At 44.1% G+C, this 13,135-nt stretch overlaps 1 protein-coding gene across 1 annotated transcript in view; it reads right to left on the bottom strand.

Annotated features, from left to right (window-relative positions):
• Positions 1-3,377: 3,377 nt before the first annotated feature.
• LOC147737035 (uncharacterized) overlaps positions 3,378-13,135 on the bottom strand; it is a 54,095-nt gene continuing 44,337 nt past the window's right edge. The window contains exon 4 of the mRNA XM_086959926.1: positions 3,378-8,257. Coding sequence (XP_086816052.1) covers positions 5,562-7,007 — 1,446 coding nt within the window. The 5' untranslated portion in view covers positions 7,008-8,257 and the 3' untranslated portion in view covers positions 3,378-5,561. The remainder of the gene's footprint in view (positions 8,258-13,135) is intronic.

A 13,135-nucleotide genomic window follows, 5' to 3' on the forward strand; every position in this document is an offset into this window, starting at 1 on the left:
GAACGGTGGAAAAACTGAACTTATGCTCCTAGGCCCAGCCTCACCACTACCCTTTTCTTCCCTATGGCCCGCCGGTCTAGGAGCACCCCCTACCCCCAAGGACAGTGTTAAAAGCTTGGGTGTTTGGTTAGACCACAAACTCTCCTTTTCCACTCAGGCCACCAAGTTGTCTGCCACCTGTTTTGGCTTATTAAGAACGCTGAGGAAGGTCCTTCCACTTTTACCTCTAGATGCCAAGAAGGTGGCGGTACAAGGCCTCATCCAGTCCCGTTTAGACTCAAACAACGCCCTATACCTGGGGGCGCCTGAGATGACTCTCCGAAAGCTGCAGGTGGTACAAAACTGCGCAGCACGTACCATACTCCAGCTTCCACGGTCTCAGTCCGTTAGACAGGGACTGAAAAGCCTTCACTGGCTGCCTGTGAGACGGAGAGTGGCATTCAAGGCTCTGTGTATCACACATCGGGCTTTTTGGAAGACTGGATCAGCAATCAACACCAGCCTTGTCACCCCTTACCATCCTAATAGGAGCCTCCGGTCTACCGGTGCTTTTCTGGCAGCGGTACCCAGAATAAAGAGAGCCAGGTCCGGTGGCAGGATGTTCTCACTGAACGCCGCCAAGCTGTGGAATGCCCTCCCCCTTGAACTTCGATCCACACCCGACCTACTCTCATTCCGCAGAAAACTGAAAACCATACTATTTAGGAAGCCCTTCTAGTTCCTCCTGTGCTCCGTCACGTCTCTGTCTAAACTCAGCGCTTGGACGCCCCTGGGCAGCAACTGCGCTCAATAAATCGACAAATAAATAAATAAATAAATAAATAAATAAATAAAAGGACAATTTCCCTCACCCACCATAGTTGGCATGCTTCCTTATTGGACATCTCTTTGCACCATGAAACAACCCACTCACTGAGTTCAGGCATATCTTGTTATAGAGAAAGGTATACTAAATATCACAATAAGGAGCTCAGGGTAGTGGGGGCAGCAGAGTGAAAGTAAAAACTTGCTAAAGGGTATGTGGTTCCCATTATTTGTACGTCCCTGGGCCAGGATTAAAAACAGGACACTGTGGGAGACATATATATGCACTGTTAGAGTCAATAAGAGGTCAATATGTTTCAGCCTTTAACCCTCCAAAGAGGTGTTTGCGGCATTCTTCAGGACTTAATCAAACGTTCTGCCGCTCAATGTACTCAATCAATAACAAGCATTGTCATAGCCAATAGGTCTCACCTTTGGGTCCTTTATAAGTGTTTATCCATGCATATTCAGTAAAAAATATGAAATAATTACTATTAAAAAAAGAAGACTATAAACTAACTAAGCTAGACGTGACTTTATAACTGTTTAATCAAACGTTTCTGGAGGTTTAGTATATATAAACAACTCCTTTTTTCTATCGTGTGTCATAAAAAATTGATGCTCTAAATTTTGGTAAGAGTATACAACGTCAAAAAATTCAATACTGCTTTTATATCAATTTACCTTTGAAAGCTTGAAGTGAAAGACAATTCTAAGTGGCATTTGGTTATGAGTAGGCGCTAATGACTATTTCCGGATGACAATGTAATTAGCATTTTTTGTATAAGATGTGTTAAAAGTATGGGTAGGGAAAATGGCTATTTTGGCCAAAGGCTTCCCTTTCTATATGCATGCTAGTTTTAATTTGTAAACAGAATCAGAATTTGTTATGTGGTACACTGTAATGTTAGATGAATCTGTTTTACCCTTCTGATAAGCAAGGGATGACGATGAACCGTTTTTTCGTCCCTGGTTTTAAATGGATTCAGGTTGGAACAGACGAGGTGTTGGTTGACTTTACCTCAGAAAATGGTTGTTTCCCGCATGCTGCTTTCATGCGACTTAAATCCCTTCAGAGGAAGAGGCGGCTGCATGCCTGCATATATGGCCAGATCAGTACTTGGCTGTTTCGGTTCTCCAGTGGGACTAGATTAGAAGCTGTTAAGGGCAGGGTCATAGCTTCCCATTGGTGCAGCAGGTGCAGTGGCACCAGGTCCCAGATGCCTTAAAGGCCCACTGAACCCTGATAACTGCTGTTTGTCACAGTTCAAACAGAGGCCTGAAGGGCCCACAGAACAATGGTTATTGCTGTTTTCTACAGTCCAAATAAACGGCAGAGGTCACATTTCCTTTCTTGCCTTAGGGCCCAGGGCACACTGGCTAGGCCACTGGTTAAGAAAGCAGTGGGGAAGAGGTGGCGAGACAGGTGGATTATCTAAACAGCTCGACGATGACTTCATGCCTTGGTATTAAAGTATTCATTGCAATTAAAGACTGAAGCAGGAATAGATATCCCTTAAAATCATCATTTCTGCCCTTATCACTTCCCGCCTTGATTATGGTAATAGCTTGTTCGCGGGTATCCCTGCCTACGAGACCCGCCGCCTTCAAGCAATCCAAAATCAGGCTGCCCGTCTCATCTTTCACTTGCCCAAAACCCATCACATCACTCCTGTCCTCAAATCCCTTCACTGGTTACCCATCCTGCAGAGATCCTTGTTCAAACTAGGCTGCCTTGTTTATCGGGCCCTTGATCACTCTGCACCAGCGTTCATCAACTCTCTGATTTCCCTCCACATCCCTGTCCGCACTCTCCGTTCATCTTCCTCTGCCCTCCTCACTGTTCCCCGTTTCCACAAAACTCGCACTGGTGGAACTAGATTCTCTGTTCTTGCACCCCGGTTTTGGAATTCCCTTGCTCTCTCTATGCGTTCTATCCCTATCTTTTCACACTTCTGTAAAGCGCTCAAAACTTTCCTGTTTGCCCTGGCCTACCCCCGCTAAACCTCCTGGCCCTGTCTGTTCTGTTCCCTAGAGCTCTCAGCGCCAGGAAGCCGTTTGGCCATCGTGCGCTCTATAAATAATTTCATTCATTCATTCATTCATTCATTCATTCATATCATAATATAGGAAGGCCTATGTACAAATTCAGCTCGATTAGCGGCTGCCTTTAACTTCTCACTCATCACCTCTCCTAATTTACAGTTTTATATTAGATGCAGACATAAATTGTGACCTATGAATATGTTTATCTATCTTTAGGTTCAAATGACCCATATGAAAGTATCAGACAGGTCGGAAACACCTAATGGCTTTGAACTTCATAAAGCCACATTAATCACTGGTCTTGAAATGCAAATGGCAGCATTAGGCACGCAGAGGTGTATTCTACGTAATCTCATTATGTTCTGGGTACGGGAGAGTGTTTAGGACATAAAGCACGTTGACAAAAACATTTCTGCCACCATAGAAATTCAATCTTCCTTGTCCTACCCTAGTATACAGGTAGTACCACATTCTTTGTATACCTGAATTAAATAGGCACACAAAATAGTACCGTATTTAAAGGCCCAGTTCAGAATTACAGGGAAGGTGCACTGTCCCAGACTACACAACGGTGCAGTTTTCAGTGGGTGCTATCATCCCACACAGGGGGGAGCACACCAGATTATGCTGGAAAAAACATGTGGTGCCCCAACATAGGCGCAGTTGTAAACCATCAGTCTGTTTACATAGTAAAGCGTCTGGCATGGCGGTGGTGTTGTCCGTGAACACCTGCACCACTTTTCCTTTGACAGAAAGAAGGAATGCCTTCAATGCAAGACGAATCGCCCGGAGCTCCAGGGGGTTGATGTGGTGCCTGGACTCCGCCAGAGACCAGAGGCCTTTGATCTCCGCCATTCCCATATGGCTGCCCCAACCCAGGAGTGACGCATGATGCACCAGCAAGATGCAGGAGGCTATGAGGCCCAGCAGCCTCAGGGTCACTCTCACCGAACACCAGGATGGAGGCTGAAACATCGGTATCATAGTCCGAATATCCTGGACTTGCTGCTAGGAAGGATAGACCCAAAACTGTGCTGTGCCCAGAACCGCTCCGATGAAAAGAAGCTTATAGGAGGGAATCCGGTGCAACTTCAGCACGTTAACTGTGAACCCCAGCAAATGCAGGAAGTCCGTCGTAGTCTGTAGGTGGGAGACAGGGGAAGACTGGAACCCCTGATCTGCGCATATGAGCTGCAACTACCGCCATCACTTTCGTGAACACCCGGGGGGGAGGCGGGATGGTAAGGCCAAAGGGGAGCATGGTAAACTGAAAATGCGTGTGGCCTACCGTGAACCGTAGGTAATGCCGGTGGGCAGGCAAGACGGGGATGTGAAAGTAAGTGTCCTGCAAGTCCAACGCTACCATCAAATCTCCAGGGTCGAAGGCAGACAAGACCTGAGCCAAGGTTAACATCTTGAACTTCTCCTTTCGGAGGAAGCGTTTGATGTCCATGAGGACTAAGTTAGGATGCAGGCCTTTGTCCTTCTAGGGTACCAAGAAGAAGTGGGAGTAGCAACCCAACCTACATCTGGCACAGGGACGAGTTTGATAGCTCCCTTGGCAAAGAGATCCATAACTTCCTGGAAGAGAAGGGCCTAATGATCCTCCGACATGGGATGAAATCACCACAAACGGCATGACCCTTACTCACTCCGCTGCTTGCGGAACTCCGCGTAGACCGCCAGAGTTTTTTGTCACTTTGCGGAGTTCCCCACATAGGCTTAATCTTATCATGAAAAAATAGATATCAGTCATATGTTAAGAAACAAGGGTGAGTAGAAACCTTTTGGGTGGAGAAAAATATAAGACGTTAATATTGTGATTTTTTTGGGCAATTAGTTGATTTTTGCAAGCACTAACACTTCTCTGTGTAAAGTAAAGACCTTGAGAGTTTTGTAACTTTCAGATACTCAAATTGTGGATTCTGTTGCAATTACAAATATTTGCAGGCTTGGAATTTCTTTGGAGGTTGCATGCGGGCAGCCTAAGTTATCCTGCAAGAGTTTCTTGATGAATTCTATTGAAACTACAATATGTGCTCTCTCATGTAAAGTCAGGTTGTTAGAAGCTTTTCTGCAACTCAAGATACGCCTTACTTCACACCTGGTGTGGATGCATTTCTCATGTTTAGTGAGATCTCCTTTCTGAGTATAACGTTTCTAGATTTACCCTCCTGTATATGGCTTTAGTCCAGTTTGAATTCTCTAGTGAAATGACATTGTATTCAAGACTAAACCTTATCTGACATTCAGAACACACATAAGGCTTTTTTCCCCCGTGTGAGTTCGCTCATGTCAAGTGAGAAGTAATTTGAAACCAAAACTTTGCTTGCATTTCGAGTACCCATAAGGTTTTTCCCCAGAGTGGGATCTCTCATGAAGCATAACACTGTCTTTCAGATTCAACCTTTTATGGCAACCTTTTTAGGATTTGCTCTAGTGTAGAGTTTCTCATGGTGAAATAGCGTTTTTCTCTGCAGCTTTTCTGGCATTCAGAGCACTCATAAGGTTTGTCATCAGTATGGAGTCGCTTATAGTTAGTGAGGCTGTTCATGTAGAGTGAGATTGAGTTTAAAATTGATGCTTTTCTGGCATTCGGAGAACTGTATTATTTTGATGGTGTGTTTTCTTATGGCGCTTGTAACCATCTCTACCTCTGAATCCTGTCTGACATTTAGAGCACTGATAAGTCTATTCAGTAGTGTGGATTCTCACATGTTCAGTGAGATAAGATTTTTGGCTGAAACATTTTTGGCATTCGGAGCACTGATAAGGTTTTTCCCAGTGTGGACTCTTATATGCTTAATGAGATTGCTTTTTTGAATGAAACATATCTGGCATTCAGAGCACTGATAAGGTTTTTCCCCAGTGTGGATTCTTATATGCTGATTGAGACCGTTTTTTTGACTGAAACATTTGTGGCATTCGGAGCACTGATAAGGTTTTTCCCCAGTGTGGGTTCTTATATGCTGAGTGAGACTGCTTTTGTCACTGAAACATCTCTGGCACTCAGAGCACTGATAAGGTTTTTCCCCAGTGTGGGTTCTTATATGCTGAGTGAGACTGCTTTTGTCACTGAAACATCTCTGGCATTCAGAGCACTGATAAGGTTTTTCCCCAGTGTGTAATCTCACATGTGCAGTTAGAAGTGATTTAAGTTTGAAATCTTTTGGGCATTCAGAGCACTGATAAGGTTTTTCCCTAGTGTGGGTTTTTATATGCAGCGTGAGATTTCTTTTTTCACTGAAACATTTCTGGCATTCAGAGCACTGATAAGGTTTTTCCCCAGTGTGGAATCTCACATGTGCATTTAGAAGTGATTTAAGTTTGAAATCTTTTGGGCATTCAGAGCACTGATAAGGTTTTTCCCTAGTGTGGGTTTTTATATGCAGCGTGAGATGTCTTTTTTCACTGAAACATTCCTGGCATTCAGAGCACTGATAAGGTTTTTCCCCAGTGTGTGTTATTATATGCTGCTTGAGATGTCTTTTTTCACGGAAACATTTCTGGCATTCAGAGCACTGATAAGGTTTTTCCCCAGTGTGGGTTCTTGTATGTCGAGTGAGACAGCTTTTTTGACTGAAACATTTGTGGCATTCAGTGCACTGATTACGGTTTTCCCCAGTGTGGATTCTTATGTGCCGTGTGAGACTACTTTTTATACTGAAATATTTCTGGCATTCAGAGCACTGATAAGGTTGTTCCACAGAATGGGTTACTGCATGTCGAGAAAGACTTTGTTTGTTACAAAACCTTTCCTGGCATTCAGAGCACTGATAAGGTTTTTCCCCAGTGTGGAATCTCAAATGTGCAGTTAGAAGTGATTTACGGTAGAAATGTTTTGGGCATTCAGAGCACTGATAAGGGTTTTCCCCAGTGTGGGTTTTTCTATGCTGAGTGAGACTGTTTTTGTACATGAAACATTTCTGGCATTCAGAGCACTGATAAGGTTTTTTGCCAGAGTGGGTTATTAGATGACGAGAAAGACTTTGTTTGTTACAAAACCTTTCCTGGCATTCAGAGCACTGATAAGGGTTTCCCCCAGAGTGGATTGTCATATGTTCAGTGAAATAAGATTTTTGGTTGAAACTTTTTTGGCATTCAGCGTACTGGTAAGGTTTTTCCACAGAGTGAGAGTGGTTTCCCCCAGTGTGCATTCTGTTAAATTCTGTGAGATAAGATTTATGCCTGTATCTTTTTTGGCACAGGTAACTTTTTTCCCCAACTTCGGTTATTTTGCCTCGATTTTAGAGTCGGGCTTGTTTAGATAATGTTCAGCACTTATCTCTAAAAGGCATTGTGTGTAATCTTCTCAATACTTGAATTGAGCAAAAAATGTCAGGAAGCAGTCCTGTAACACCTGTTGAAATTTTTCTAGCAGATAATAGTCTTTAGGTAATAGCCTCTCCGGCAGCAACTTCATTTGTGACTGAAGTTTTTCTCAAATCTATTTGTATAGGTTCTTAGCAATGCAGTAATAAGGTGTTAGTCTGATATTTAATGATTAAACTGATAAGTACCTTTTTGCACTGATGCAATGGCAGTAACTGAGGGCGTTAGAACGTGCAGAGTACTATTGTGGATCACCAGTCGCAGAACATCAGTTCCTTTTACCCTTTCTATGTTTGGTGTAAGGTTATGGTTTGTAGTTCTGAAGATGAGGATTTATTTACATTAGCGATAGCGCAATGGTGATCCTTTAATCCATTTTTATATTTAACAGTTTTACATATCACTCTTGGACAACAGATAATGTTGAGGCGATTTACATAGAATTACAGAACAGTACACAATAAAAAGGAAACAATCTGAGATGGTCATGAACACAATAAAGTGGTGAATTTTCAAGGTTTTCGCAAGAGTGAGTAGAGTGGGTCGAGGTGTTATATCCCGAGGCAGATAGTCTCAAGCTTGAGTAACTGGTTAAAAACGGTTGTTGAACAAAGGTGATTTTCTAATTTTTTGGTTGTTAACATGTCAACTTCGGAGTCTTCTTTCAGAGTCTTTTCCTTGATGGTATCCAGAAGAAACCTTTAGTTGTAACTTTCTTTTATGCAGTGTGTGCTTCCTCTCTAGAATTACATGATGCTTTAGATGAACGTTATTTTGTCATGCTGAGGCAATTTGTCTTTCTGATAATATTTCAGATGAGGATGCTGAAGCAGTCTTCCTACATTATTTCTGAGGCTGTGTGCACAGATATGGCTTTGCTCTGGGTTAATGAAATGCAAAATTATAGACTTCACTTACAGGTATAGTACTTTCCTCGCCGCACTTAGATTTTTGGAAATTGTTTAAACGTAGAATGCTGGATGTCCTTCAGTTTTTCAAAATAATCCTTCTTATGGCACTGACATTCAGTTGCTTAGTGCTAAATCTTGCTTTCTTCGTCCGTAATTTTAATCACCTATAGTATTAAAATTAAATAGTTAATACATGTACATTTACAAAAATATAATTTACAAGCCAAATCAATGCAGAATTTTGAAAATGTTGAGCTGTTTTTCAGACAGAGCAGAGTGTAGAATGGGAGCATGAGAGTACTTGGATGTAGGAGTGAGGATTTGTAGAATTTTCAACATTTTATTAAGCTCACAAAGGATACATGTACCCTATGGAGTTGCAACATAGAATCCCAAATGCAGATATTAAAGTCATATGGACCGGCACCAAACAGATATTTAAAAAATATATACTAATAATTAATTTGTAATGCAGATTTCTGGGAAGGGAATGACTCCTCCACGGACAACAGGCGTTTTCCCCTGCCCTGACTTACCACATACTTGTATCTGGTTTCCAGACTTTTGAGTTTTGGCCTCTTACTCAAGCAAATCTATTGTGTGCTGCAAGGACTACGCCTAAACCTATCCCTCAACTAACCAGAATGTGAATCAAGGGCAATGAAATTAAGGCGGACTTTCATGTGTTCATTTTATTCCACTTGATTATCAGTTGTTAGGTTTTTTCTGCACCTGGATTTACTGGGTGCAGAAAACCAGGACACAATCTTTTTCCAGACAGAAAAATTAGACTGAAAAGACGCATAAGACTCTGGGTGCAGCAGAAGCAGCCAAGACTTATGCTGTTTTTTTTCACTAACTGGGGGAAACACACAATTCTTCCCTCTGTTGGTGTTGGCACAGAGGAGCCTTGCCCTGCTGTCTGATTTTTGTCAAAAATGTGTTTAATAATTTTTTTTCCACAGTCTACAGGCAAAAATTACATCATCAAAGGGTCCCACGCAGGGGATAAGAAAGCCTCAACAGAATTATAACAGGTGGACAAAGTACATTGATCAATATAAACAGCTCCTCCTCTTATTAGATAAGTCAAATGAAAGATACAGCTTCTAAGTGCCCCGGAGCTTAGAGAGAGAGATAAAAAAAGAACAAGCATTTACAATGCAATGGTCTCGGCATTATTAAAGGTAGAGCTATTGGCATTGCTCATGATTTATAAATGGCATTGTCATTTACAATGCCAATAGTTTAATCGTTAAATAAATGGCATTGTCATTTACAATGCCAATAGCTTAATCGCTCGCAAATGCATGACCTATTGCATTTACACCCACACAGAGCCACACGCACAAAGCCACCCACACACACATAAAGAGCCACCCCCACAGAGTTATTCACATAGAGCCACCTACACAGAGCCACCCTCACACAGACAGAGCCACCCACACATAGAGCCACCTACAAAAAAAGCTATCCAGAGCTAGACACACACACACACAGAGCAACACACACACACACAGAGCCACACACAGAGCCACACACACAGACAGAGCCACACACAGACAGAGCCACTTATGATCCAAGCTTCTGCTAACTAAAGGCATAATGCCATCACTGATAGATATATGTAATGACCATATGGCTAGGCCCTCCTCATTAAGCCTCAAGTCTCACCCATCAAGTATGAAATCAAGGCAGTGTTCCTGAGTAAATGTATAACCCATCTCCCCGTTGGAAATACATACACATGGTAGCTGCTCAGGCAAGAGACATTATACCCGACACAATTCATCAAAGACTTGACAATCCTGGCATTAAGCAAAACAAAGAAACATGTTCCCTAAGTAGGCTTACCGGTATAAGACTGTCAGCTGGTCTCCTACCTCGCCGCCAAGACATGGAACTCCCTCCCCACCCACCTCCGCCTGACCCAGGACCACCTCGCCTTCAGGAAGCAACTCAAGACCTGGCTGTTCGAGCGGTAGCGGACCCCCCTCCCCCAGCGCCTTGAGACCCTCTGGGTGAGTAGCGCGCTATATAAATGCGATGATTGATTGATTGATTGCAAGAGCCAAGACGTCACTACGAATAGCTTCACCGGGCCAGTTTAAATACTCCCGGCTGATGACACAGCCAGGGGCCAGGGGAGCAAGCACAGGCAGGGGAGCAAGCACAGCCAGGGGGCAGGGGAGCAAGCACAGCGAGGGGGCAGAGAGGACAATGACCACCTCATACTCTATGGAACCCTTGTGGTCAAGTGTAGGAAGTTGATTTCATGCAGACCTTTGAGTCACAGAGCCTGGCAAATCCATGCAGGAATCCTAAGGCAAGCATCCTGTCCCTCCAATTTGAAGGGTTGCCCTTTCCAGGACTCAAGTGACGGATGTGGCACTGGTTGTTACAGTGATGCTATCATGAGGCACTGAGATGGCGGGAGTTGGCCAACAGCTGAGTAATCCTCTTCTCTGCACTGCTCAGAATGCTGTGACTTGTAACCCATGTGAATGTTTTGTAGGTGCTCAGAGTGCTCTCTGTTCATTTGAGCAAGTGTTGCCATTTCAAAGACCCTCGGTAAATCAGGATGTGAGCTGGATTGCTGCCGGTATGTAGGCACGTGACGCGTTGGACCTGCAGTGTTGGTGTGGCATCATGTGTTAGTGCAGAGTGTGGCAGGGCAGATCTCCCAGCCTTGTGCCTTGCATTTTTGGTGTGCTGTGTTTTTAACGTTTTCAGAGATGTATTGAGTTTGCAGTGCAGCATGCCAGAGACAGAAGGAAGGAACTGCACTAACCTGCCCTTGTTTTATGCATCCAATCCTTGCGTGGTCATAGTTAACTGTTTCAGAGCACGTATTGGGCAGTTGGCGCTTTGCTGGCTGACGATTTATGAGATTTCAGTGGTTATTAAACGTGCCAGGACTCGTGCATTAAAAACACTTTCTAGCACATGCCAAGCTTCGAGTAAACCCAAGTGACCGCATCCACGGACAGTCACCCAGGAGAAAAAGAACTGCTCCTGCAGATACGTGGCCATCCCAAATGCCACCCGACGGCAGTGACATGTTTCTACTCATTCCCCAGTGATGACAAACGATTTTGAAACTCATGCTCTGCATTCAGAATGCAAGAGGCGTGCGGCTTCTGATAGCCAAGAAATAATTCTCACTGGCCCGTCGGAGTTACAACATTTATAAAGTTACAAAGTGGAGAAAACAGAGCATCTGTTTGTCTCCGCCGTATATGTCACGCTCTCTTATGAGCCTGTTACAATTCATTTAGTGCACAAATTTGGTGATTTTGATCATGTCAGAGTTAGAGGCAGCTTGACGATGATTAACATTCGTGGGGCAAGCGCGCTAATGCCACACTCCTGCTGCTAAGTCGAACGTCCCCCCCAGAGAGCGCCACCCCGCCTTATTGACAAGGCGAGACTGTCAATTTTGTTTGCCTGCCACATTAGGCGGCCATAAGGGGATGGGGGCTCTGTGGAGGAAGACGCAGTGTAGGCCGCGTAATTCACTGTGAATTGAGAAAAAAAGGCTAATTCTGATAAATGGCCGACCCCAGTGCATCCCGCCTCTTATTACAAAAGACGTGCCCTATCTGTGCAGTAAATTAGCCAGGCCCCAGCAGAGTTTTGGTGGGAGCTTATCTTCAAGTGAATAATTTGAATGCGGAGGGAGCCGATTACATGACTGGTGTGAACAATTTCTCTCGCTTTAGAAGGGGTTTAAGTGATTTGTGCTCCACAGCTTTAATTTGCAAGCCATAATTTGTCCTATAATCTATGCATGCTTTGTGCACTTTTTTTACTTTGTTTTTTAGTGCTTTTGAAAAGTAGTTTCAGATTTGGCTATTTTTTTTTAAGTAAAACTGTATCTGCCCTCTTACGATGATCCCACACAATTTTGTAGCGCAACCAAGCCATGTCTAACCTTGAAGAGCATATTATGGGTAACCAGGTGATGGCGGTCAGGAAGTAGCCATGGGGGGATTTGACGGGCAACGAGGATCCAAAGCCTTCTTCCTCCCAGCACATTTTCACGGATCTCCAAAGCAGCATCTATGCCAGAGACGGACGGGACAAGGGAGCAGCAAAATGCAAAATGGCGGCCGAAAAGCTCTTTAAATTTCGGATTTGGGGGCGTGTTTTGGCGTTCTGAGTGACGGATGACGTCACAGGTGGAAAGAACGCCAAAAACACACCCCTGAATCCGAAAGAGACGGGGCTTGATTGAAGTGATGCCCCTCTACTCCAATGGCTGGCCTCCGTTTAGTAAGCCAGCCAATGGAGGAGAGATGGAGGAGAGAGGCAGGTTCAAGCCCCGTCTAAAAAACATGAATTCTCCGACCAAAGACTGCGCAAGCGCAGACTTTAGGTCCTCGACCTAAAAGAAAGAAGATCATGCAACTTTGCTAAGCCAGCAGATAGGTCTAAAGAAAACTTAACGGCCTTCTGTAACGGTAATTTCTCCAGATTGCTCCACCGAGGTGTTGTATGTGAAATAGCCAAAAAGCGGGGACAAACTCATCCTAACATGGGATAAGTAATTAGGGATCTAACAAGGAACACAGAAATAAAAAAAAACGCACCCCACCCCACCCGGGGTGGCGGCGTATTCATAATAATGAGAGGTTGGTCGACACAGGAATTGTGATCAAAACTGTAAGAGATGGAGGGCACTGATGGTGGAGGGACACACCGCAGACGGAAGGCCCCGGGAGAGGAAGGAGACAAGGGGGCCCCATTTAAATTCGAAATTCTTACAATTATCCCTGAAAATATCAGCCAGGCTAAGCAGTCTCCAAAGACGAGAGTGCCATAGGGAAATAGCTGGAGCCTCCCTTCTCTTCAAGGCGGCTGCCAGGGTGACCTAAGCTGCCCCACACCATCACCATTAACTCCAATCCATTTCAATCCAGCTTTCGCCCCGGCCCAACATGAGGGACCCTTTGATGCCTGGAGAAGGGGAGGCTGCTTAGCTCTAATACATTTGTTCCACAATTTTGATCCCCTTACTTTTGATCAATGTCAAAGGGACT

This window comes from Lissotriton vulgaris, chromosome 1_1, assembly GCF_964263255.1.
Source record: "Lissotriton vulgaris chromosome 1_1, aLisVul1.2, whole genome shotgun sequence".
Lineage (NCBI taxonomy): Eukaryota > Metazoa > Chordata > Amphibia > Caudata > Salamandridae > Lissotriton > Lissotriton vulgaris.